The 27,911-nt window shown below is 43.3% G+C and overlaps 1 protein-coding gene across 4 annotated transcripts in view; it reads right to left on the bottom strand.

Moving 5' to 3' along the window:
- The window catches only part of adgrl4 (adhesion G protein-coupled receptor L4), a 172,462-nt gene that overhangs the window by 69,459 nt on the left and 75,092 nt on the right, over positions 1 to 27,911 (bottom strand). For 3 of the 4 annotated variants that reach the window (XM_072273311.1, XM_072273313.1, XM_072273312.1), the window contains 6 exons: positions 24,424 to 24,603; positions 19,871 to 20,054; positions 8,477 to 8,593; positions 8,183 to 8,388; positions 2,890 to 3,063; positions 626 to 829 (listed from right to left, as the gene is read on the bottom strand). In XM_072273311.1, the coding sequence (XP_072129412.1) occupies positions 626 to 829; positions 2,890 to 3,063; positions 8,183 to 8,388; positions 8,477 to 8,593; positions 19,871 to 20,054; positions 24,424 to 24,603 (1,065 nt within the window). The remainder of the gene's footprint in view (positions 1 to 625; positions 830 to 2,889; positions 3,064 to 8,182; positions 8,389 to 8,476; positions 8,594 to 19,870; positions 20,055 to 24,423; positions 24,604 to 27,911) is intronic. The other variant, XM_072273314.1, reaches the window with a different exon arrangement.

The raw sequence follows: 27,911 nt of genomic DNA, 5'->3' as shown, positions 1-27,911 counted from the left end.
CTCCCTACTCTCACCACACCCTGAGTGAAGAAGATACTCCTCAAGTTCTTCCGAAACATTTCAGCTTTCATCCTTACCCCATGACCTCTAGTTCTTATCTCACCCAACCTCAGTAGATAAAGCCTGCTTGCCTTTACACTAGATATTCCCCTCAAAAATTTTGCACTTCAGTCTGCCCTCATTCTCCTCAGCTCCAGGGAATAAAGTCATAACCTCCTCCCCATAACTGAGGTACTCAAATCCTGGCAACATCCTTGTAAACTTTCTCCACATTCTTTCAAACTTATTGATACCTTTCCTGTAGGTAGGTGACCAGAACGGCACACAGTACTCCAAATTAGGCCACGCTATCATCTTATACAACTTCAAAATAACATCCCAACTTCTGTACTCAATACTTTGATTTATGAAAACCAATGTGCCAAAAATTTTCTTTCAAGAAATTATGTATTTGTATTCCCTGATCCCTCTGAATACATCTATCAAATCTCCCCTCGCTCTTCTACTCTCTTGGGAATGAAGTCTTAATGTATTCTACCTCTAATAGTGTGCTTAATGGTTTGGGCTACCTCTTGGGAGAAGGTTTAGGGGGGCTGTGGAGTTAATGTTAATGCTCGTTGCTTACCTTATTGCTGTTCATGTTAATCCCAGTGAGGAACAAAAGTTCTGCGATAAAGAGACTGAGGCAGAGATTCTTGTGAATTGTTGTTCTGGTGCTCTGAATCTCACTGAAGAAACAGAAGGTAAAGATGCACATTGACAGGCAGATCAAGGACACGATAATTCCCAGCTGGGTGATCCGAGTGAGGATATTATTATGTAGAACATCCTGCAAGGGAGTAAGTGTCAAGAGCCTTAAGGTTCGGCTTCTGTGCGTAAAATGCAGATGAGACAAACAGCAACAACTCACGCTTGTACGAGGCCTCCAACGAAGCAGAATTTGCCAAGAGATGCCTTCGCAGAACCAATCACTACTAGAATGTGACACCAATTCAAAAATAATATGAATTGACCAAAGCATCGGCAGTGGGTTAGGGTTTAAGAAGTCTCTTCACAGAGAATAAAGTGAAAGCAGAGTGGTTTGGGCAGGGAGTTTCAGTGGGATGGAGGAGGCCCATGTCAGTGTCACAGCCTTACAAATACTTCCCTGGTAGAATGTCTGTGGGTGTCGTGTTGACATTTTGTAAGTGAATATAATGATATGTTTGGTATGGTATTTTATCACGTATTGTTTAATAGTAAGTTTATGAAACAAAACATGCTTTTCAGTACAAAAGGAACTGTGAGATGGAAGTGTTATTAACAATAACTGCAGTGGAGAGGAGAACTCTACAATGGGTGGCTAAAGCTGCCCAACGCATCACCAGCAGCGGCTTACCCTCTATCAGGAAAGAGGACCGGGTCGAGACAACAGAGACTTACGGAGAAGAGGAGTTCGGTGGGTAATAAAATGGACGAGTTCACGGTGCTAGCCAGGCGTCAGAGAACATTTCGGGAGTGCAGTGTTATGTGTTTCACTGGAACGGGGCTGCACGAGGATATACCCGATCAAAACTTTTCCATGGATGGCTTCCAGACTGTTCGGGCTGACCGGAAGTGTACTGAGAGCGGTAAGCGTAAAGGAGTTGGGTGCTTACTGTTCTGGTTAACAACAGATGGTGAAATCCGGGTCATATTACAATCGAGGAACATGTTTGTAGACCGGATATTGAACTTTTTGCTGTTGGACTCCGGCCATATTCCACTGAGATACAACACTGGGTGTCACGGGAGGTCGTTCCTGCCTGTGGCCATCGAACTTTGCAGCTCCTCCCGTGGAGGGTCAGACACCCTGAGCTAATAGACTGGTCCTGGACTTATTTTCCATCTGGCATAGTTTGCATATTGTTGTTTGTTTGTTTGTGGTTTTTGTATTGCTATATTTATGCTCTATTCTTGGTTGGTGCGGCTGTAACGAAACCCAATTTCCCTCGGGATTAATAAAGTATATCTATCTATCAATCAGAGATATATACAGAAAGGTGCTTGATAAAGCGCAGCTTTACTGTTATTATTTTTCCCATATACCAACTGAATGCACTACTGTGATGGTGGCATGCAAAACAACGTTTTTCACTTAACCTAGGTACCTGTAACAATAATGAAACAATTTAGCAATTTATCCCATAATCATCATATTTCTGAACGGTCTCTGAACACTTCTTTTTTATTGCACAATTTATTTTTGAAAATGATCAATTTTTATGTCTTTCCGCTGTACTGCTACTGCAAAGTAACAAATTTCATGGCATATTCCAGTGATAGTAAACCTGATTCTGATTCTACGTGGGTTCGTGATTGTTGGTCATAAATACATAAGGTCTGGAGATGAATTAAAGAATTTATTAAAGATTAAAGATTAGTTTTATTTGTCACATGTACATTGAAATGCAGTGAAATGCATTATTTACGTCTAATCAAATCAGCAAGGATTGTGGTGGAGGTGAACCACAAGCATCACCATGCTTCTGGCATCAACATAGCTCGCCCGCAGCTTGCCAACCCGAGCTGTGCGTCTTTGGACTGTGGGAGGAAACTGGAGCCCCTGAAGGAAACCCATTCAATCATGAGGGGAATATACACATTCCTTAGAAAAAGCGGCAAGAATCGAACTCTGATTGGTGTTCGCTGGCACTGTATGATGATTGCGCTAACCACTACACTCCCTGGCAGTCCTGGGAGGTCCAGTGTTTGCATGCATATGTGAGAAGGACTAATTTACAACAATGTGGGGAGAGAACTGAGGAATAGGTAAGTAACTCAGCGATTTCTTCCCCTGGAACAACAACATGTGTGCTTTAATCATTAATACTCATAGGGCTTCTAAGACCAACGTAGGCCTCTACTTACCACGATGGGTGAAGATGACATCAGCACTGCAAAGCTGGTCAGGTGATTACATCGGCAGGTGGTATGCGTGGCATTGAAATGGAGACTCTTGCACCCTCTGGTGTCCCACTCCCCCTCCATGCTGGAAGTGGAGTAGTTCCAGAACACACAGACAGATTCGTGCCCCTTCACAGGCTAAGGTTGAGACAGAATGAAAAGGCACCAAGTGCTTAACTCATTGTAAGAATGCTGGTAAGTGTCCCATCTTCTGTGAACAAGACACTATATTGCTGTAATCTGAATCCTATGTAATAAAGTCATAGACTAATGCAGCACACAAGCAGGCTCTTCCACCCTATATAGAAACATAGAAACATAGAAAATAGGTGCAGGAGTAGGCCATTCGGCCCTTCGAGCCTGCACCGCCATTTATTATGATCATGGCTGATCATCCAACTCAGAACCCCGTCCCAGCCTTCCCTCCATACCCCCTGACCCCCGTAGCCACAATGGCCATATCTAACTCCCTCTTAAATATAGCCAATGAACTGGCCTCAACTGTTTCCTGTGGCAGAGAATTCCACAGATTCACCACTCTCTGTGTGAAGAAGTTTTTCCTAATCTCGGTCCTAAAAGGCTTCCCCTCTATCCTCAAACTGTGGCCCCTCATTCTGGACTTCCCCAACATCGGGAACAATCTTCCTGCATCTAGCCTGTCCAATCCCTTTAGGATCTTATACGTTTCAATCAGATCCCCCCTCAATCTTCTAAATTCCAACGAGTACAAGCCCAGTTCATCCAGTCTTTCTTCATATGAAAGTCCTGCCATCCCAGGAATCAATCTAGTGAACCTTCTTTGTACTCTCTCTATGGCAAGGATGTCTTTCCTCAGATTAGGGGACCAAAACTGCACACAATACTCCAGGTGTGGTCTCACCAAGGCCTTGTACAACTGCAGTAGTACCTCCCTGCTCCTGTACTCGAATCCTCTCGCTATAAATGCCAGCATACCATTCGCCTTTTTCACCGCCTGCTGTACCTGCATGCCCACTTTCAATGACTGGTGTATAATGACACCCAGGTCTCGTTGCACCTCCCCCTTTCCTAATCGGCCACCATTCAGATAATAATCTGTTTTCCTATTTTTGCCACCAAAGTGGATAACTTCACATTTATCCACATTAAATTGCATCTGCCACGAAGTTGCCCACTCACCCAACCTATCCAAGTCACCCTGCATCCTCTTAGCATCCTCCTCACAGCTAACACTGCCGCCCAGCTTCGTGTCATCCGCAAACTTGGAGATGCTGCATTTAATTCCCTCATCCAAGTCATTAATATATATTGTAAACAACTGGGGTCCCAGCACTGAGCCTTGCGGTACCCCACTAGTCACCGCCTGGTACTACCAAGCTCGTCCCATTTTCCCCATAGAAACCAGAGGATCCCAACTGTGGGCGACAGACACCTTGGTTAATGGTAGGGATCAACAGCATAATAAACGTTGGGAGCTCCTGCTCCAAACCCTTCATTCCCACTTACTTAGCCAAACGTTTTTTAAATATTGTTATTGTACTTGCCTCAACCACTTGCCCTGATGGTTTAGTCCACACATGCACTACCCTCTGAGCAAAGAAGTTGCCCCTCCAGTCCCTTTTAAATCTTTTTCCTCTCACCTTAAACTTCTGCTTTCTCAGTTTTAGTTTCTCTTTCCTGCGAGAAAGACTGTGCACGTTCATCCTATCTGTGCCGCTCATATATCTCTATAAAATCACCCCTCAGTCTCCTATGTTCCAGGTAATAAAGTCTTAACCTGCATAAACTCTCCCTATAACTCAGGCCCGCGTATCCTGGCAGAATCCTTGCAAATTGTCTCTGCGGAGAAATCAATGTTCATGCCATCAGCTTCCTCCAGCCTGATAGTATGAATATTGCTCCTTCAAACTGAGTGCGGCCTCATCGTGGCAGTGGAGAAGGCCATGGACCGGCATGTCAGAATGGGAATGGGAGGTCAAATTGAAATGGCTAGCCATTGGAAGATCCTGCATTTTGGGGCAGACAGAGCAAAGGTGCTCAACAAAGCAATTCCCAAACCTGTTGAAATCAATTTATAATAAAGAGAAAGGGTTGGACTTAGACTCAGTGTGAATTCTTTCTGTCTACATTGCCCACTCATCCTAAGGTGTTGGCCACCTCTGAGGGAGTCAGTGAGCACAAGTATTTTATTTTTAATGCTTTTAATTATTTGCTTTAATTTAATTTGTTAAGTTCAATTTTATTTTAATTATTAGATATATTTGAGGAGTTTGTACAGGTTTCTATAAGAGACGTTGGAAAAAATCGTCTTGACAGATGGCAAGGTGTGACTGGCCAACAGGGTGTTGCAGAGGCTCAAGATGCATCTGCTCAGAAGCCAGTCCACCTTGCAGGCATCTCTCAGCTGGGGAGGGTCAATTCATCTGGGTCTCTGCAACCTGGAAGGTAATTCCAGAGTGGGCATCGCCGATGGCAACTCTATGAAGCAGGCCTGATCTCCCCTCCCCTACCACAGCTCCAGCAGTACAAGATGGTCAAATCTATTAATCACTGACATGAAAATTACCACCTGATTAAAAGCCTTGATTCCTGTCTGTCACTTAACAAATAAATTACTTTCAGTGATTAAAAATTCCATAATCAAACCAATGCAAGCACATTTATCAAGTCGGTTTCCTTGTCTATCAAATATTTATTAGTTAAATTATTCATTTACTTTGTGTTCAATAACTCATGTAAAATAGAATGTAATGATTAAGGAGGGTGGTGAAACTGGGATAGAGGTGGGATGTAAATATGTTCTTGTGGTGATCAGAATGGGCTGGTTCACCTCCTTTCTTTCTCAGAATGACTAAACCTGTCTGGTCCACCCTGGATCAAAGATTGGCTTTATTTGCCATGTACATTCAGTGGCCACTTTATTAGATACACTTCTACACCTTCTCGTTAATGCAAATCAGCCAATCATGCGGCAGCAATTCAATGCATAAAAGCACACAGACATGGGAAGTGATTTTTGTTCCAAACATCAGAATGGGGAAGAAATGTGACCTACATGACTTTGACCGTGGAGTTATTGTTGGTGCCAGACAGGGTGGTTTGAGTATCTCAGAAACTGCTGATCAGAGATTTTCACACACAACAATCTCTAGACTTTATGGAGAATGGTGTGAAAGACAAAAAGACATCCTACGAACAGCGGTTCTGCGGGCAAAAACGCCTTGTTAATGAGTGAGATCAGAGGAGATTAGGCAGACTGGCTCAAGCTGATGTGAAGGCGTCAGGAATTCAAATAGACCCACATTACAACAGTGGTGTGCAGAAGAGCGTCTCTGAATGTCGAGCCTTGAAGTGGATGGGCTACAGCAGCGGAAGACCATAATCATACACTTAGTTGCCAGTTTATTAGCTACAGGAGGTATCTAATATAGTGGCCACTCAGTGTAAACCAGCCACGATCGAATGGTGGAGCAGACTCGATGGGCCAAATAATCTAATTCTACTCCAATGTTTCATGGTCTTGCTAGATCGCTCTTAGTAAAGCCTCATTTCCAACCTTGCAACTCTGGGGAGTATGAAGAGTGTTTGATGGCTCTGGGCCTGTGCTCACTGGAAAAATGAGAGGGGATCTCATTGAAATCTATTGAATATTGAGAGGCTTAGACACAGTGGACATGGAGTGGATATTTCCTACGGTGGGAGAATCTTGGACCAGAGGGCCCAGACTCATAATAGATGGACGCCCATTTAAAACAGAGATGAGGAGGAATTTATTTTACTCAAGGGTGGTGATTCTGTGGAATTCATTGCCGCAGATGGCTGTGGAGGCCAAGTCATTGGGTATATATAAAATGGAGGTTGATAGGTTCAAAAGGTTCCAGGGAGAAGGAAGAAGAATGGGGTTGAGAGGGATAATAAATGAACCATGATGCAATGGTGGAGCAGCCTCGATGGGCTGAATGACATAATTCTGCTCCGATGTTTGATGGTCTTATATCTTATTGTATTATGGTGTAATGCTCTGTAAAGTTTCACTGCTAATGTAATGGTTTCTCTGTAAGGTTTCACTCCTGATAGAAACATAGAAACATAGAAAATAGGTGCAGGAGTAGGCCATTCAGCCCTTTTAGCCTGCACTGCCATTCAGTATGATCATGGCTGATCATCCAACTCAGAACCCTGCACCAGCCTTCCCCCCATACCCCTGATCCCTTTAACCACAAGGGCCATATCTAACTCCCTCTTAAATATAGCCAATGAACTTGCCTCAACTGTTTCCTGTGGCAGAGAATTCCACAGATTCACCACTCTCTGTGTGAAGAAGTTTTTCCTAATCTCGATCCTAAAAGGCTTCCCCTTTGTCCTCAAACTGTGACCCCTCGTTCTGGACTTCCCCAACATCGGGAACAATCTTCCTGCATCTAGCCTGTCCAATCCCTTTAGGATTTTATACGTTTCAATCAGATCCCCCCTCAATCTTCTAAATTCCAACAAGTATAAGCCTAGTCGATCCAGTCTTTCATCATATGAAAGTCCTGCCATCCCAGGAATCAATCTGGTGAACCTTCTTTGTACTCCCTCTATGGCAAGGATGTCTTTCCTCAGATTAGGGGACCAAAACTGCACACAATAGTCCAGGTAATGGTTTCTCTGTAGCAGCAGTGTCTGGGTTATGACTAGAGATAATGGGGGCCTTGGAATGTGTGCCGTCCAATGAGAGGTGTGTTGTTTCTTTCTTGAGTGTTGGAGAGAAGCGATTCACGGGCTTTTGGTTCAGGAGATGACAGAAAGAGAAGATGCCAGAAAGGGGAAGTTGTAGACTGCAGGACTGAGCCATCTTCTAATGGGGTCGGGAGTTGATGGCCGGGGAAAATTGATGGAGGATGAACGGATGTGAAAACTGTGAGCTCCAACATGCGCATTGGACTGTTTCATCAAAATGGGCCCATTTTCTTTTTTGTTTTCCTTACTAACCTCATAGTCAAATTAAGAATTATAAAGCTCAATCGTTTAATTGCATATTGTGTACTGTTTGTTATTTCGTGGTGCTGATTTGTAACAGGGGACACATCGTGCAGCATCCACCCAAACCACATTTCTCAAGTTTGGCAGGGCTGGAGCCTGTCTCTCCCGAGATTAATGCAGCTGGCCGAACCCGAGGGTTACAATGGTCCTATGTTTTATGGCCCTATGGTCTTTCCAGATCTGTCTTAGTAAATCCCCACTTGCAACCTTTCAACTCAGGATAGAGCAGTTCTCTTTGTCCCCAGATACTGACCTTCATATGCCTCAGTGTAAATGTTATATGGTCCATAAGGTACAGTGCTGGAGGATTGGCTTTGACAGCTGCTGCAATGATGGGTGAGTTCAAGGTATATTCCTTCTGCGGTACCGTCCCATTGACTTCCCACTCCTGGGAGCTATTAGCGGCTTCCAGCAGCAACCCAATACTATTAAACTGCAGGAAAATGACCGCCACAGTCCCTAAAGATACACAGAAACATCTTCCGTGAGTATTACTGACAAACAAGACACGGAATCATACTCAATCCACCGCCTGCAGTTTGCTTACCATTTGAGCTGGCCCCGTCGTCCTTTTGTCCAGAAATACTTATATGACTATCTTCCAAATTTGCTTGAGTTGGAGGTTGCTCATCTTGATTTAGATCAAAAGTGTACATTTTGAGAGCTGTGGAAGCAGGGAAACGTTATTAATAAGTCATGAATCAGTAACTCTGCCTGCTCAGACTCTTCTAAATATAAACATATATCGTACACCCATCAGCAAAAATATAACAGCACCGGTAAATATTCACAGGCTGCATGAACGAAACAATGCTGAATTTAAAGAAAAGTATATTTTTTAGCCAACTCTAGCAGAAGCTGATGGAAGTAGTGCATGTTTCTGCATTTCCTGACAGTTCAGCTTTTAACTTCTCAAGGTGGTCTGTGGAATAATGTCTCTCCCTCATCACAGAGTCATAGAATACTACAACACAGAAAAAGGTCCTTTGGCCCATCGAGACCATGCTAAACTATTATTCTGCCTAGTCCCGTTGACCTGCACCCAGACTATCACCCTCCCTACCCCTCCCATCCATGTAGTTATCCATATTTCTCTTAGTGCTGAAATCCACTGGCAGCTCATTCCACAATCTCATGACCCTCTGAAGAAGTTCCCACTCATGTTCCCCTTAAACATTTCACCTTTCACCTTTAACACATGGCTTCTCATCCTAAAATTCCTACTGCTGGAGCTTCCATTTATGCCGTGTCATCTCTAAGCTTATAATCTAATGGTATCAAATCTGAGTCAAGTATGATGTTCTCCTAAAAGGTCGGCTTTTGTTGGGTCCTCGGGTGGCTGTAGAGGCTGACGCGGGATCCACATATTCTGCTGCAGTGTGGGCAAAAGTAAGTGGTGGTTGTCATTGGCGGCTGGGTCTTTTGGTTGTTCGGTCTCTCCAGTCACAGGTGTTGCTTCTTCCCTGTGGCACAGTGGAGGTCACGATCATGTAGCCTAGCTCCTTCTTGAACAGATTTCCTGCAGGTGATTCTATTCAATGCCATGTCTTTCCAGGTTTTAGATGTAATGTTGAATTTCTTCAGGCTGATTTTGAAGCTACCTTTGAAGCATTTCTTTTGCCAGCCAGGGGTTCATTGACCTTCCTTCAATTGGGAGTAAAGGATTTGTTTGGAGAAACATCCAGATAACATAATCTATCATCGGAGTTGGTGTTGCTTTATCATGCTGTTCTCCTCCAGTACACTTTTAGTGCATCTGAGCTTCCAGCCAATTCTCAAAACCTTTTGTAAGGAACTTTGGTGGCATTGTTCCTGGGCTTTCAGGTGCCTATTGTACGTGGTTCATGATTTAACTCCACTCATAAGACCATAAAACCATAAGGCATAGGAGCAGAATAAGGCCACTCAGCCCATCAATTTTGTTCCATCATTCCTTCATAACTGACTTATTGTCCCACTCAACTGCACTGTCCTGCCTTCTCCCTGTAACATTTGACACCCTGACTAACCAAGAACCTATCGACGTCTGCTTTAAAGACACCCAATGACTTGGCCTCCATAGTCTTTTCTTTCTTTTTCAATCTTTCTATTAGTTTCATAAAATATAAACATAACATAGCAATAATACAAAATAGTTGGGAATACATTGTTATACTTAAGATGAGTAATTATGAAACCAAATAGTATTAATTGACAAAACTCCCAATCATGTAGAATACCAATGAATAATACAGGACAAAAAGAAAAATTACTAGAGAAAAATCATGAAAAAAGAAACCCCCCCCCCCAAAAAAAACTAATCTAAACAGAATTAATCAACTAAACTAGAAGGACTTGGGCAATTTTAACAACGTAAAAATGGAAGAAAAGAAAACCTTAGTGTCGACGACTCCGTTCCTCTCAAGGCCTCCATAGTCACCCGTGGCAATGAATTCCACAATTCCTAACCCTCTGGCTAAATAAATTCCTTTTCATCTCTGTTCTAAATGGACATCTCTTTATTCTGAGGCTGTGTCCTCTGGTCCTAGACTTACCTACTAAAGGAAACATCCTCTCCACATCCACTTTGTCTAGGTTTTTCAATATTCAATAGGTTTCAATGAGATACCCCTCATTCTTCTAACGTCCAGTGAGTACAGGCCCAGAGCCATCAAATGCTACTCAAATGTTAACCCTTTCACGCCCAGATTCATTCTCGTGAACTTCCTCTGGACAGTCTTCAATGCCAGCATATCTTTTCTTTGATAAGAGGCCCAAAACTGCTCAAAATACTCCAAATGCAGTCTGACCAATGCCTTATATAGCCTCAGCATCAAATCTTTGCTCTTATATTCTAGTCCTCTCAAAGTGAATGCAAACATTGTATTTGTCTTCCATACCACCAAGTCAACCTGCAATTTAATCTTTGGAGAATCATGTATGATTACTCCCAAGTCCCTTTGCACTTCTGACTTTTGAATTATCTCCCTGTTTAGAAACTAATCTATGCCTTTATTCCTTCTACCGAAGTGCTTGACCGTACACTTCACTATACTCTATCTCTGCCACTTCTTTGCCCATTCTCCCAATCTATCCAGGTCCTTCTTCAGACTCCCTGTCTTTGTATCATCTGCAAGCATGGCCACAAAGCCATCAATTCTCTAATTCGTTGATATATAATGTGAAAAGAACCCATCCCAGTACCAACACTATTGTCACTGGCAGCCAACCAGAATGGACAACCGTTATTCTGACTCTGTCTCTTGCTACTCAGAAAATCTTCTTTCCATGTTAGTATCTTTCGTGTAATATCATGAGCTCTTATTTTGTCACCTTTCAAAGGCCTTCTGAAAATTCAAGTAAACAGCGTCCACTTTGTCTATCCTGCCCGTTATTTCCTCAAAGAATTCCAAGAGATTTGTCAGGCAAGATTTCCTCTTAAGGAAATTATGCTGGCTTTGGCCTACTTTATCATGTGCTTCCAAGTACCCATAAATCTCTTCTTCTTCTTCTTTTTTGTTTTATGGCGGTTGGCAACCAGTTTTCAGTGCATTACCGCCAGCTGCTAGACTTCTTGTGTTTCCGACCAAATATGTCCTGGATTTCTCTATTTTAGACAATCTAGTTCAGCCTGCAGTTCTCTATTAGCATCACTCTGTAGTTGCAATTCCTAGTGAATGCTTAATGTGCTCATTAGATAACGCCGCAAACTGCTATTCTTCCCTAATTTTGTCACGTTTTTGTGTAGTTGCATTACCTCAATTACATTGATTTCATCTACATCACTTGTAAGACTAAAATCATCTTGTTAAAGAATAGTAATTATCGCACGTTATACTTTTAAATTGCTGTTTTTCCAAGTCTACCTGCTTTTTCAGGTTTTCTTTTTCTTGGATCGTAGCCTGCAGTTGTTTACTGAGACCTCGGAGTTCTTCTTCATTTGCTTCCATGTTTTCATTTTATAATCTGAATGTAGATAATTCACTTTGCAACAAATTCCTTTTCCTTTTGTATCCTTGTAATAACTTTCTCCATTTTCCAATCTCTTTCCAACTCACCGTTGTTCTTGTCGGGTACTTCTATTTGTTGTTGGAGTTCTGCACATTTACCCTGGGCTTCAACCATAAAATCTGAGGATTTTCCTTAAGTTCTGAAACATTTCTTAAATTCTTGACCATTTGCGATAAGTATACTGCCATTAACATTCCATCTCCCCCGCCTGAACTGTTGGAGCCTCCATTCAGCGTTTCTTTGACTTCTTCCCACCTAATTCCTTTAATACCAAGATACTTTTCTGCAGACTTGATGATAATTTTAATTTTCTCAGTTCCTTTGCTTGTTTGCGCTGAAGAATTGCATCCACCATAAGAAGCACAAAATCCTTTCTACTCATTAACAGTGTATCCTTATTTTTCATATTACAGCCCTCACAATTCACCAGTTTATTATTCCCTGTATTTGTTTGCTTGACAGCCTTTTTTCATCAAATTCTTTCACAGCCTCTGCATAATTGATTCCTTGAGTTACTTTTACATACTGTATCTCAACCACCTTCTTGCTATAAATGTACCCTCGACAAGCTGTGCTGTGTTCCTTGCCACAATTGCAGCATTTCAGCCTAGTTCCCGCTTCACATTTCCCATATTCATGTTCTCCAGCGCATCTCCCACATCTTTGTTTTCCTCTGCAGACCGCTGCAATGTGCCCAAATTTCTAACATTTATATATGTAGCTCTAGATGCCACCATCTCCTATGTGAGTGGACTGGCTGAAATTAAAAATTAAATCTCATCCTTAATAAAAGTCTCCAACATTTTCCCAACCACTGAAGTCAGGTTAACTGGTCTATGATTTCCTTTCTTCTGCCTCCCTCTCTTCTTAAAGAGTTGAGGGTCTTTTTCAATTTTCTAGTTCTCTGGAGCTATTACAGAATCTATTGATTCTTGAACGATCATTACTAATGTCTCCACAATCTCTTCAGCTACCGCTTTCAGAATCCTGGGGTGTAGTTCATTTAGTTATCTACCTCCAAACCTTTCAGCTTCTCAAGCATCTTCTCCTTAGTAATAGCAATTACATTCACCTCTGCCTTTTTTGGATTTCGGATATTCTGCTGGTGTCTTCCACAGTGAAGACTGACATAAAATACTTATTAAGTTTGTCCGGCGTTTTATGATCCTCATTACTACCTCTCCGGAATCATTTTCTAGAAATCCAACATCCACTGTTGCTTCTCTTTTAATCTTTATTTCTCTGAAAAGACTTCTGTTATTCTCTTTGATATTTTTGGCTAGCTTAACTTCATATTTAATCTTTTCTCTCCTTATGCTTTTTTTCAGATGCCTTCGGGTGTGTTTTCAGAGCTTCCCAATCCTCTAACTTTCCACTAATTTTTGATGAATTATATACCCTCTGTTTTGCTTTTATGCTTTCTTTGACTTCCCTTTCCCTTGTCACCAACAATTGCTTTATCTTCCCTTTAGAATAGTTATTCATCTTTGGGATGTTTCTATCCTGCGCCTTCGAATTGCCTTCAGAAACTCCAGCCAATGTTAGTCTACTGATATCCCTGTTAGGGACCCCTTCCAATCACCTTTGGCCAGCTCCTCTCTCATGCCTCTGTAATTCAGTTTACTCCACTGTAAAATTAATACATCTGATTTGACAATAAACTGGACTGGTCAAAGAACACTGAGGCTGTCTACAAGAAGGGTCAGAGCCGTCTCTATTTCCTGAGGAGACCGAGGTCTTTTAACATCTGCCGGATGATGCTGAGGATGTTCTACGCGTCTGTGGTGGCCAGTGCGATCATGTTTGCTGTTGTGTGCTGGGGCAGCAGGCCGAGGGTAGCAGACACCAACAGAATCAACAAACTCATTCGTAAGGCCAGTGATGTTGTGGGGATGGAACTGGACTCTCTGACGGTGGTGTCTGAAAAGAGGATGCTGTCCAAGTTACACGCCATCTTGGACAATGTCTCCCATCCACTACATAATGTACTGGTTGGGCACAGGAGTACATTCAACCAGAGACTCATTCCACCGAGATGCAACACAGAGCGTCATAGGAAGTCATTCCTGCCTGTAGCCATCAAACTTTACAACTCCTCCCTTGGAGGGTCAGACACCCTGAGCCAATAGGCTGGTCCTGGACTTATTTTCTGGCATAATTTACATATTACTATTTAATTATTTATGGTTTTATTACTATTGAATTATTTATGGTGCAACTGTAGCGAAAACCAATTTCTCCCAGGATCAATAAAGTATGACTATGACTATAACTATTTTATCTTCTCCTTTGCAAACTTCAGGGTAAGTTCAGTAATGTAGCAATGCCACCTGCACTGTAAACTGGAAGTTTTTTTTTAAACCTGTAGGTCACAGTCTCAGTGGTGAGTCTGTGGAATTCATAGCTGCGGGCAGCTGTGGAGGCCAAGTGATTGGGTATATTTAAAGAGGAGGTCGACTGATTCTTGATTAGTGAGGGTGCAGAAGATCATGGTGAGAAGCAAAAGAATGGGATTGAGAGAGAAAAGATTAAGTATGAAGTTAAGCTAGTAGAATGGCAGAGCAAACTCAGTGGGTCAAAAAGCCCCATATGGTCTTCTGGCCTTCAAAAACTCTTTTCCTTAACCTTGAATAGGCTCCACTAGCACTACTCAGGCAGAGGTTCATCTCTGAGTAGGTGTCTGCTGTAGAGGAGAAAATGTTGCCAAGGTAGGCAAAGTGAAAGTTTAATTTCAACCAGTCCACTCACACAGGAGACTGTGGCATCTAGAGCAACATAGATAATGCTGGAGGAGCGCAGTGGGTTAAAATGCATCAGCATCAGGGAGCATGTCAGCTTTGGGTGGCATGGTGGTGTAGCAGTTAGCAAAATCCTTTAACATCAATCACCGATTGGGGTTTGATTTCCACTGCTGTCCATAAGGACTTTGTACATTCTCCCCATGACAACATGGTTTCCTCCAAATTCTCTGGTTTCCTCCCACATTCCAAAGACATACAAGTTAGGGTAAGTAAGTCGTGGGCATGCTATGTTAGCACCGGGAACATGTGGACTGACCCCAGCACAAATGAAGCTTTTCACTGACTGTTTTCGAGGTTTCAGTGCATATGTGACATTACACTAATCTCTGTCTTCAGCATCTGTGGAAGGAGACGGACAATTGGCTTTTGGGTCAAGACTCTTCATCTGGATAACGTCATTTAAGAAAGGAACATTAGCTTTGGAGAGGGTTCAGAGGCCAAGTCCCTTTATCGGGACTGGAGAGGGGGGGTGGGGGAGGGAAGTCAGAGTAAGAAATCGGGGAGGGGAAGTAGTGAGAGATTAGAAGATGATAAATGAGACCAGGTTATGGACGAAAGTGCGTGGGTGGGAAGGGGAGGGGGAAATAAAATAAAAAGCTAGAACAGGACAAGTGGAGGAGGTAAAAGGCTGAAGAAAAAGGGAATTTGCTTCTTTTCCCTTTCTTCTTTCCAGCTCTGAAGTAGGGGCTCATCCCAACATGTTAACTGTTTAACTCCATAGATGCTGCCTGACCTGCTGGGTTCCTCCAGCATTTTGTGTGTGCTGTTCTGGATTTCCCATCATCTGCAGACTCTCTCGTATTTCTAGGTTCAGGGTGTTGCTTGACTTATTCTCTGTTTCCTCTGATTGTTTGCTTTGGCATCTGATTTCAGTTATTAGCTCTTTGCTTAGAGCTAGTTTGCAGTGCTTGGCGATTACATGATCCATTTCATTAATTGATTCAAATCATGAGCCAAATATTTGCTCCTTAATGTATCCAAGCCCCCACCTACAGAAAAGCATTTCCATTTGACTGTGTATAAATAACATTTTATTCCCCTTGGAACCTCTCTTGGAAATACTCCTGTTAAAATCATTTTATAAACTAAAATGTCCTGAGGTGCTTTGCAGTAAACATTATCAGTCAAAATTTGGTGGGAACTACACAAGTGCAGAGTTTGGTGAAAGCAAGGGGTTTAGGAAAATCAGGTCTATTGACACAGGACATAGATATCTAGGAATGGAAAACCCTATAGAGTGATGGGTACAGACCAGTCCATCACAGAGTAAGCCCTCTCCAGAACTGAGCACATCTCCAAGAAACACTGCCACAAGAAAGCAGCATCCATCATCAAGGACCACCACCACTCAGGCCCTTCTCAATTCTTGCTAATACCATCAGGCAGGGGGTACAGAAGCCCCATGTCCCACAACACCAGGTTCAGGAATGGTTATTACCCTTTAACCATCAGACCCATGAACCAGTGTGGATAACTTCACTCATCTCAACACTGAACCTATGGGTTCACTTTCATGGACTCTGCAACTATTGTTTACTGTATTTATTTATTTATATTTTTATTATTTGCACAATGGTTGTCTGTTAGTCTTTGTTATTTACAGTTTTAATAAATTCTCTTTTATATCTTTTATTTTCCTGAAAATGCTGGCAAAAAAAAAATCAAATCTCAAGGTAGTATATGATGACATATACGTACTTCAATGATAAATTTATTTTGAACTTTATGATTTAGTCCAGGTTTCAGAGTTTGGGTTCAGACAGCTGAAGGGGTGGAATGGAGACCTGGTAATTTGACTGGAACATGGAATGAGTATTTATGAGGAAAGACTAGACTGGCTAGACTTGCTTTAGAGCACCAGGGATCACTGATCAGGATTCAACTCCTGCCACTGCATTTAAGGAGTTTGCATGTTCTCCATGTGTGTTTCCTCTGGGTATTCTGGTCTCCTTCTAGATTCCAAAGATGTATGGGTGAATTGTGGGCATGCTATGTTGGCACCAGCAATGCGACAACACCTGCAGACTGCCTAGCACAATCCTTGCTGATTTGACTTGACACAAATGACATTCTTCGCTGTACATTTTGATATTTGGATGTAGATTTGACAAACGAGTCTTATCTTAACCTATCTTCAATTCGCTGAACTGATAATTGGTTTATTATTTGTCACATGTACTGAGATACAGTGAAAATCTTTGTTTTGCGTGGCACCCAGACAGGTAGTTCACATTGTAAACACAAAAGAAAACACAGAAACAAAATGAAGAATATAGCAGTTGGGTTGAGTTTTTCTCCAACCTTGGCAATTTACTTGCAAACATTTCCATCACCACGCGAGGAGAGATTGTCAGTGTACTTTTGATTAGGATATGTCCTCTGAATGCTCGGCTTTTATAAATGTTCAATCAACTGATTGAACGTAATTTCAGAAACTCAATTGTGATCTGGGGAGGAAATTTTATTGCTGGTTGGCTGTGTGGTGAACATTGTGCGCTGTGATCTGAAACTTTGTCTGCATCAGCTCATAAATAGTATCGAGGTCTATGTGTTACAGTTTTAGAGAAAATGCAGTGTAGGTAGACAGGTAAAAGGAAAATAACTAGGTAGACTGAGAGATCAAAAGTTCCTTTCAAAAGTCTGGTAACAGACGGATAATAGATGTCCTTGAGCTTGGTGCAACATATTCTCAAGCTTTTGTTTTTCTGCTTGATGGAGAAGAGAGAATGACTGGGTGAGTGAGGTGCTTGATCGTTGGGTGCTCTCCAGATACAGTGGAATATGTAGGCAGTGTCAATGGAGGGGAGTTTGTTTCTTGTGATGAACAGGGGCTGCATTCAAAACTCTGTGAATTCCCTTGTGGTCTCAGCAGACACGTTGTGTGTGCATCTGGATCAAATGCTTAGGGCAACACACACGAAATGCTGGAGGAACTCAGCAGGCCAGGCAGCATCTATGGAGGGGGAATCAATAGTCAATGTTTTGGGATGAAACCTTTCATCAAAGCTCACAGACCAAAAGGTTTCTGTGATGCATCCCTGTAAATTGGTGGGCATCACTGGATATATACTGAATTTCCTCAGACTTTTGAGAAACCTTAGTGCCACGCAGGATCCTGAGTGCTCTTGACAAGATGGATGTAGAAAACATGTTTCCTCTTGTACATGAATTTAAAACAAGGATGGAGGTGTATAATATGATGAGGAATTTATAGAGCGGACAGACTATGCTTTTTGCCCAAGGGCAGCAATGGTTAATAGTCTCCGTTTAAGTTAAGGGGCCTATAACAATACAGGTTAAATTTCAGTCCAGATGGTGCTGAGCTGTGGTCTCACCAAAGTCATGGCTTAGAATGACTGTAGTTGATTTTTCAGGTTTGTATGGATGTTTTTTAGGGCCAGAATGGTGAGTTACAGGTTGGGTTAGGATTTAGGCACAGGGATGTGGGGGATTTAGAGGTCCAGGCCAGAGTCTAGGTTTCTGCTCTGCATTCTGTGTTTGAAGGCCAGAGACTTGGATGTGGGATGAAGGACGTCCATGGGCAGATGTCGGGCTAGTGGACCAATGAGGACCAGGAATTGTGGACCTGCAGCTCAATGAGTTGTCAGCAGTTTCCATGATCGGAAGTCTGTCCTGGCAGAAGACATAAGGACCAGTGATCCCTAGGTATGCGAGTTGACGAGATCAAAGTTTAAAGCGCAGAGTTTGGGGTCTCGGTCTTCGGCGATCTGGAGTTTGGGGTCTTCATCCACCATCACTGGTGTATCCTGGGGCTGGCAGTGAAGATCAAAGCCCGGAAGTTGAGGCCGATGGCCAAAGCCTTGTGTCTGTGAGGCTACGGGTCCACTAGGGAAGTCAAAGGCCCAATATCTGTGAGTCCACAGGTTTGCTGGAGGCTCAAGGCCCAGAGACAGCCTGTCCTGGGGTTGGAGGGTTCTGTGTGTGTACAGGTGGGAGGGAGGAATGGGGCTTGTTTTGCTGTCGTTCTTTGTTGCTGTTGTTCTGCTTGTTTTGTTCTGTGAACACGGTTGACTTGCTACGTTGGTGCCAGAATGTGTGTCAACACTTGGGGATTAACAGAGTGAACAGACAATGCATATTTCCTAGGGTAGCAATGACTAATACTCTCCGTTTAAAGTAAAGGTCCTGCTCCAGTCAAGATGGCACTGAACTGCAGTCTTGTTGAGGTTGTAGCTCAGATGTAATTGTTGGCTGGGATGTGCCCCAGTAGGTTATGTTGGTTATCAATGCAAACGATGCATTTCGCTGTATGTTTCAAGATTCAAGTACATTTATTACCACAGAATGTATAAATTATACATCTTGAGATTTGTTTGCTTATAGGCAGCCACGAAGCAAAATGTTTGGATGTCCATGTGGTAAATAAATGAATCTGTACCATCTATTCCTCAACCGATGCCAGTGTAAAAATCAACTTTATTCTAAATTGAAAAGATTAAAGATTAGCATTATTTGTCCAACGTACATCGAGACATAGAGTGAAATGCATTGTTTTGTGTCCGAGGACTGTGGTCGTGGCAGCCCAGTGCTTTCAGTGTCAACATAGCATGCCCACAACTCACTAACCCTAACTCGTATGTCTTTAGAATGTGGCAGGAAACCGGAGCACTCAGAGGAAACTTGCACGGCCTTGGGGAGAACGCACAGACTCTTTACAGACAGCAGTGTGAATCGCAGCCTGATGTGTGATCGTTGGTTCTGTGAAGTGATAGCACGAGCTGCTACACCAATGTGCCACTCCAGGTTATTAGGTCAATACAGCTTATCAACTGGCTGTCACTTCTCTCACGTCCTTCCCCTATAACAGTACCTCACTATCAATAAATGGTTCAGGAATGTTTTAAAATGCTAAAACATGCTGAATAAATGAATTCTTTTCGTGCTTGTTACAAAAAGAAATTGCTGTGTCGGATCAAAGCCCACCATCGCTTAAAGATGCTGAGTCTGTCAGCATGAGAAATATTGTCCGCAAAACAAAGTATTCAGCAGCCAACTTGAAGCATTCTTTGAAGGTTAACTACTGCAAAGACAGCAGTACTACTCTACTTGAACTTGCACAGAGCTGCAGTGACAGGTTTATAATACAATCTCACAGACTAATCTTCAACAGTGTGGGACACATTACTTACTGATGTCACTTTCCTTAAACACCATCTCTGTTGTGCCCCTCAGGTGCTGTGAGACACTGACTGCCGACGTTTCCGTGGTATGCAGCAACTTGGTGGCACTTCTTCTCCTCTCGTCTTCAAGGATCTTGTTCCACGCCATCATCTCACTTGGTTTCACAAGATTGTTCACTGCTCTCACAATGGCCTAGAGTGCACGTGTGGGCAAAAGTTAGTTAGGGTTTTAACATAAGACATCATTTCACTAAATACTTGAGCAAACCTCCACTGATAATCTGTTGAAAGTATACTGACTGTCGATACTCACGTCCTTCTACAGATGCGCACTGGAGGCACCCTAACATTTCTGCATCACTGCAGGGTATGGAAATTGCACTGCTGTGGACAGGAAGCTTCTACAACCTGTAGTCAAAACTTCCCAAAGCATCACTGGCACCAGCCCACCTGCCATCAAGGACATATATACAGAAAGGACCAGTAACACCATGAAGGTTATGGAGAAGAGGAGTTCGGTGGGTAATAAAATGGACGAGTTCACGGCGCTAGCCAGGCGTCAGAGAACATTTCAGGAGGGCAGTGTTGTGTGTTTCACTGGAACGGGGCTGCACGAGGACATACCTGATTAAAACTTTTCCATGGACGGCTTCCAGACCGTTCGGGCTGACCGGAAGTGCACTGAGAGCAGTAAGCGTGAAGGAATTGGGTGCTTACTGTTCTGGTTAACAACAGATGGTGCAATCCTGGTCCTATTACGATTGAGGAATGTGTTTGTAGACTGGCTATTGAACTTTTTGCTGTCGGACTTCGGCCATATTCCACTGAGATACAACACTGGACGGCACGGGAGATTGTTCCTGCCTGTGGCTATCGAACTTGCAGCTCCTCCCGTGGAGGGTCAGACACCCTGAGCCAATAGGCTGGTCCTGGACTTATTTTCCATCTGGCATAGTTTGCATTTTGTTGTTTGATTGTTTGTGGTTTTTGTATTGCTATATTTATGCTCTATTCTTGGTTGGTGCGGCTGTAACGAAACCCAGTTTCCCTTGGGATCAATGAAATATATCTATCTGTCTATCTATCTAAGGATCCCACCCACCCTGCAGTCTGTCCCACTCCCTTCAAGGATGAGGCTACATAGCATCCACAACAGGCCCACCAGACGCAGAAACAGTTACTTTCTCGACTTTCTGGATTGAGCATCAGCACTGGTCAGGAGGGGGAAGGGATCCAGAATAAGGAGGTGGGGTGGAGGTGGGGGAGGCGTATAAACTGGCATGTGACAGGTGAAGTCGGGTGAGGGGGAAGGTGTGCAGGTGAAGGAGGGTGGATGAAGTGAGAAGGGCTCGATAAAGGCCTCAGCCTAAAATGTCAACTGTTTATTCCTCCCCTTAGCTGCTGCCTGACCTGCTGAGTTCCTCCAGCATTTTGTGCCTGTTCTTTCTTTTTTGATTTTTTTCCCCTGAGTGTATTGTGCATCTGTACTGCGGAGAGCATTCTAACTGGCTGCATCACTGTCTGGTATGGGGGACGGGGGGTTGCCGGGGGCTACTGCACAGTATCGAAGTAGGCTGCAGAGAGTTGTAAAATTAGATTGCTCCATCATGGTACTAGCCTCAGTAGTATCCAAGATATCTTTAAGGAAGATGCCTCTAAAAAAGCAGTTCCCATCATTAGACCCCCATCACCCAGGAAATGCTTCTTGTTGTTACCATCAGGAAGGGGGTACAGAAGTCTGAAGACGCACACTCAGTGATTCAGGGAAAACTTCTTTCCCTTTGCAATCTGATTTCAGAAAGGACAATGAACCCATGGGCACTAGCTGACTACATTTTTGCTTCTGTTTTGTGCACCACTTATTTACATATTTAAATTACTTACTGTATTACTTACTGTAATTTGAAATTTTTTCTCTCTTTTTCTGTGTATTGCCTTGACCTGCTATTGCAAAGTTAACAATTTCATGACATATGCCAATGATATTAAACCTGATTCTGATTCTGTGCCTATGATACTTTGGCAAGTAAGTTTCTCATTGCGCCTGTGCATGTATGTACTTGACTTTGATTAAAAGCTCTGTAGTAACAACAATGGGGCAACATATGGACAATGAAACACTTGTTAGGTCTGGTGTCAATCTGCATTGAAATTCAAGCCCTTCAGTGTGGTAGGGCACTGGAGTTTGGGAGTTAGATCTTTGGAGACTGTGGTCACAGGGTAGAAGGAGATCAATCTGGCAGTTTGTAGATATTTTTCAGAGACATTTTGGAGATGTGAGGTGGCAGATGCTGGAATTTAGAAGTGGGGTCTCAAACTGAAGCATTAACTGTCTACTTTCCTCCACAGATGTTGTCTGACCTGCTGAGTTCCTTCTGCATCTTGACTGTTACACTGCTTTCTTCAGGCTGTGGGTGATGGAGGAGGGGATGGGTTGGGATGAGTAGGTTGGAGGCTCTGGAGGAGAAGATTATGAGGTCAAAAGGAGAGCAGATCAAGGAGCTAGAAGACCTACTGGAAATAGGTGGGGGTATTAATTTAATGTTTGGGAGGTGCAGGATGAGGATTTAGGTTACTTTACATCCCTTATGGAACTCTATGTCTTATGTCCACATTGTCCCTCTAGTTCCATAAGACCATAAGCCATCGGAGTGGAAATAGACCATTTGGCCCTTCAAGTCTACTGCATCATTCCATCATGGCTGATTTATTATCCTTCTTGAGCCATTCTCTTGTCTTCTCCTCATAACTTTACTAATCAAGATCCTATCACCCTCTGCTTTAAATATTCCCAATGACTTGGCCTCCATAGACATCCATGGCAATGAATTCCACAGATTCACCACCCCCTAGCTAAAGAAATCCCTCCTCACCTCTGTTCTAAAGGGATGTCCTTCTATTCTAACATGGTGCCCTCTGGTCCTAGACTCCCCCACTATAAGAAATATCCTCTCCATGTCAGTGTACTCCCTGTAATGTACTAGTAGGAGATTGACAGAGAGAAAGTAACACCATTTCAGATGTCCCAGATGTGGAACACACCTGTTTGAATTTTCTCATTGGCATGGTTGTAATTTAACTTCAGACATGGAAAAAATTGATTATCGTCAGCATAATGATAAATTTAATTGCATTTGAATCCAAATATTAGAAATTCATGCTAGGTCACTTGTACCACAGAGGAGAAATGGATCAGGTGTGCTCTCTATAAATACTCAGTTAAGCACAAGCTTGGTTTGTGCTTTGGTTAGGGACTACCTGGGGGTATCTTGTGCAGTAGGCTTATTTCTGGGGAAGGACATGAGACAGCTAACAGTATGAATTCAAGTGCCTGTAAGCATCTAAGGCACATTACATAGTACATAGAACAGTACAGCACTGTACAGGGCCACGAAGTTGTGCCAACCTTTTAATCTATTCCAAGATCAATCTAAACCTTCTCTCCTACATAACCATTCATTTCTCTTTCATCCATGTGCCTATCTAAGAGATTTTTAAACGTCCCTGAGGAACTTGCCTTTACCACCACCCTTAACTGTGTGTACTACACACACACCACTCTGTGTGTGTGAAAAAAACCTCTGACATCCCCCTCCATTCTCTGTTCTCCATTCACCCTAAAATTATGCCCTCTCCTTTTAGTCATTTCCACCCTGAGAAAAAGATGCTGGCTATCCAGTCTATCTGTGCCTCATTATTTTGTACAGTACACCTCTATCAAGTCACTTCTCATCCTCCTTCACTCCAACGCATCTGCGGTTGTGAACTTTCCTCTATTCAGGACATTTACAGCAGCAGGTGTGTAAAAAAGAACCCGGCAGATCACCAGGGTCTCCAGCCACCCCTCTCACAAACTATCAGTCCCTATCAGCTGCTACCCTCTGGCAAACAGTACTGGAGCGTTAAGGCCAGCACCAGCAGGTTCAAGGGCAGCTTCTTTCACCAGGACATCAGATTTATCAATACACATTGATCTGATTGCATACCCGACTGTACATTGATCTGATCACGTATCTGACTGTACACTGATCTGATTGTGTATCTGACTGTACATTGTATCTGATGTACAGAGATGTATACAAAACAATTATGTATACAGTACATTCTTAGTGTTTGGACAATATCCTCCCACATTTCCCCCCTTTATTGCTTGTACATTGTGACGGAGACACAACGTAAAGATGTTTACTCCCTTGGATGTAAGAAATAAAATAAATTCAAATGCAAGAGCAAAGCCCTAGCTCACTCAACCATTCCTCATAAGAAATGCTCTCAGATCCAGGCAGCATCCTGGTAAATCTCCTCAGCATCCCCTCTAAAGCTTTCGCATCCTTTCTATAATGAGATGACCAGAACTGAACACAGGTGTGGTCTAACCTGGGTTTTATAGAGTTTGCAACATGACACGCAGTTAAAAAAGAGACTTGCATGAACAATATCTGTACAATGCTTCTCTCTTATTTTTGATTTCGTTGTATGAAAATTAACTGCTTCTACAGTTCCAGTGCTCAAATAGGAATTTCTACCCCACCCACAAGTATTTGTCCATTGGAATAACCTACGTTGATGGTTATGTTGGCAATGGCAGCTGTATTGGGTAGAGTCTCGTTGATCATACTCAGTGATGGCGTTGATTGTAAGAGGACTTCCGTGTATAAAAGAACGTCTGTCGCGGTCAAGCCTCCCGTGGTGTTCTTGGCTATTTCTTCCAGCGCGGTCTGTGATTCTCTGAATCTGCTCAGCTGTTAAAACACATCAAAGCTGGCAGATTACAAAATAACATAAAATGAAACAGAACTGAGATAGAGATCCCCTGGTCCTCACCTTCCATCCACTAGCCTCTGCATCCATCATATTATCTTTCATCATTCCATCAGATGCAATGGGATCTCACCAGTGTTCATATCTTCCCCCCCCCCACCCCTTTCCACCTTCTACAGGGGTCCCACTCTCCATCAATTTATGGTCTGCTTGTCCTTCCCCACCCCTTTCAATCTTCTTCAGGGACCACTCCCTCTATGAGCCCCTGGTCCAAGTTGTCCTTCCTCATCCCTTTCCACCTTCTGCAGGGACCACTTTCTCCATGACTCCCTGGTCTATTTGTCCTTCCTCACCTCTTTCCACCTTCTACAGGGACCACCTCCTCCATGAGTCCCTGGTCTACTTGTCCTTCCTCACTTCTTTCCACCTTCTACAGGGACCACTCCCTCCATGAGTCCCTGGTCCAACTTTTCCTTCCTCACCCCACCTTTTCTTTTCTTTTCCTCACCTGCCTTCACCTCTCTCTGTTGCAACATACACAAAATGCTGGAGAAACTCAGCAGGCCAGGCGGCATCTATGGAAGTGAATAAATGTCGACGCTTTGGACTGAGACTGGGAAGGAAGTGGGGAGGGTGCCAGAATATAAAGGTGAGGGAGGGGCAGGAGGACAAGCTGGAAGGTGGTAGGAGGTAATGTAAAGGGCTGAAGAAGAAATCTGAGAGAAGAGGAGAGTGGATCATGGAGAAAGGGAAGAATGAGTGGCACCATAGGGAGGTGATAGTCAGGTAAGAAGAAGAGATAAGAGGCCAGAGTGGGAAATAGAAGAAAAAGGAAGGGAGGGGGGAGAAAAGGAAAAAAATACTGGAAGGGGAAATCGATGCTCCCTTTAGTGTCTCTCCTCCTTCCCCCTATCCCGTGGTTAACTCTCCTCTCAGTCCTATACCTTTTCCTCCTATCATCTCCCAGCTTCTCACTGTTCTCTTTCCCACCTCACACACTTTTCCCCTCGTCTAGCTTCACCTATCACCTGCCAGCGTATACTCCTTCTCTTCCTTCGACCTCCTATTCTGTCTTCTTCTTCCTTCCTTTCCAGTCCTGATGAAGGGTCTGAGCCTGAAACACTCTCTGTAGATGCTGCCTGACCTATTGAGTCCCTCCAGCATTTTGTGTGTATTGCTCTGGATTCCCAGCATCTGCAGACTTTCAGGAGTTTATATTCTGTTATTATATCTTCAGCGTTTCCTCCAGCATTTTGTGTGTGTTACACATCCCTCACTAAACTGTCATCCTTGGACTTGTCCACTGTCAGGGTACTAAAAGAACAATATCTCATATTCTCCCTGGGTCATCTGCATCCAGTGGTATAACATAGAAATTTCCAATTTCAAGTATCTCCTATGTTCCCCTCTCGGTTGAGCTGACCTGCCTTCCTTCCGCCCATCACCTATCTTCAGCCTCTTCTCTCGCCACATTCACCCTATCTAGGCTTTTCATAGTTTTCAATGAGATGCCCACTCTTCCTACTAAACTCCGGTGAGTACAGGCCCAGAGGCATCAAATGCTCCTCCAAAGTTAATCTTTTTACTCCTGGGATCATTCTCATGAACCTCCTCTAGACTCTCTCCAGTGCCAGCACATCCTTTCATAGATAGGATGCCCAGAAGGGAGGAGGGGATTTCATTCAGGTCCACAGCCCGAGTAGAAAAGGCAGCAGCAGGTCGCTACAGCGAAAAAGAGCTTTGACCTGAGACCAAACAGCTTTTTGGATTGACTAGCAAGAGCAGAATAAAGGAAGGTAGGGGCAAGAGCAGTGGCCGTCGTCTGAGTGGACAGAGCTAGAGTGGTGATCTTGAGGTTTTAGCCCTTTGAGGCTTCAGTCAGAGAAAGCAAAGGAAAGAAAAGCTCAAGGTTAAGTTTTTTTCTTCATCCCTTCTTTATATCTGCTCAGTTAGGATACTATAGATGCCAGGCAGAATAGTTGAATGCTCCTCGTGTGGGATGTGGGTAGAACCTGATGACTACAACTGCAAGAAGTGCATCCAGCTGCAGCTTCTAACAATCTGTGCTAAGGAGTTAGAGCTGGAACTGGATGAACTCTGGATCATCCAGGAGGCCTACATATAGAGAGATGGTTGCACCCAAAGATAGAACATCATTCTTAGGATAGACAGAACAGAGGTCCCCAACCTTTTTTGCACCGCGGACCGGTTTAATATTCTTGAGGACCGGCCGACCGGAGGGTGGGGTGGTGGTGTTAATCACGACCGGAACATAGGTGATAAGTCAACTGTAAGTCACTTATCAGTGGCTAATACACTCAATTTTGTTTCTAAAAGGGTTTATCTAACAAATTTAATATTAAACACACCGCATATTTTCCTCGCATGAATATAGTGATAAGTCAATTATGTCATAAGGGATTTCCTTATGTCCAGTCTATTCCGCAATTTAGTTTTCACTGCATTCATTGCAGAAAACCCCTGCTTCGCAGAGATATGATGTTGGAAATGGAAGGAACATTTTCAGAGCTTTCGTGGCTATCTCAGGATATTCAGCCTTGACTTTGATCCAGAATGCCAGCAGAGATGTTATGTCAAACATATTTTTCAGCCCACCATCATTTGCAAGGTTGAGGAGTTGATCTTCTTCCCGTGCTGACATGGGTGATTCACCGGGGACATTCACAAATGGGTCACAGACCCATTCCTTTGCATGTCTTGGGTCATTTGCGGTTGGGAAGTAATGCTCGAATTCTGCCAACAGCGAAGATAGGTGTTTGCGGACCAGCTGTTAGCCTCAGTCTCTCCCAAATTCCAAGCTAATGTTGGGAACATGTCAAATATGCCCCTGTCCATTTGCTGTCCCCACAGTTCCAGTTTGGCTGTGAAAGCAGACACTTTATCTGCCAACTTGAAGACAGTTGTCATTCTCCCCTGGAGTGACAAATTGAGTTCATTGAGCAGGTTGAAGCTGTCACACAGATAAATGACTTTCGCTATCCACTCCTCATCACTGAAGTGTGCTGCCAGTGGTGACTTTTTTCCTGAAAGAAATCTCTGTAGCTGCTCTCTTAACTCAAAAACCCTGGCCAGGGCTCTCCCCCTTGATAGCCACCTGACTTCAGTGTGTAAGAGAAGGCGTTTGTGCTCTGCATCCATTTCCTCGCAAAGCTGCTCAAACAGACGTGAATTAAGGGCTTTTGCTTTGATGTGATTGATAACTTCAACAACGTCACTCAAGTCAAGTCAAGTCAAACCACTTTTTATTGTCATTTCAACCATAACTGCT

This window comes from Mobula birostris, chromosome 12, assembly GCF_030028105.1.
Source record: "Mobula birostris isolate sMobBir1 chromosome 12, sMobBir1.hap1, whole genome shotgun sequence".
Lineage (NCBI taxonomy): Eukaryota > Metazoa > Chordata > Chondrichthyes > Myliobatiformes > Myliobatidae > Mobula > Mobula birostris.
Note: the sequence above shows the minus strand (reverse complement) of the source record. Positions and strands in the feature narration are given on the sequence as shown.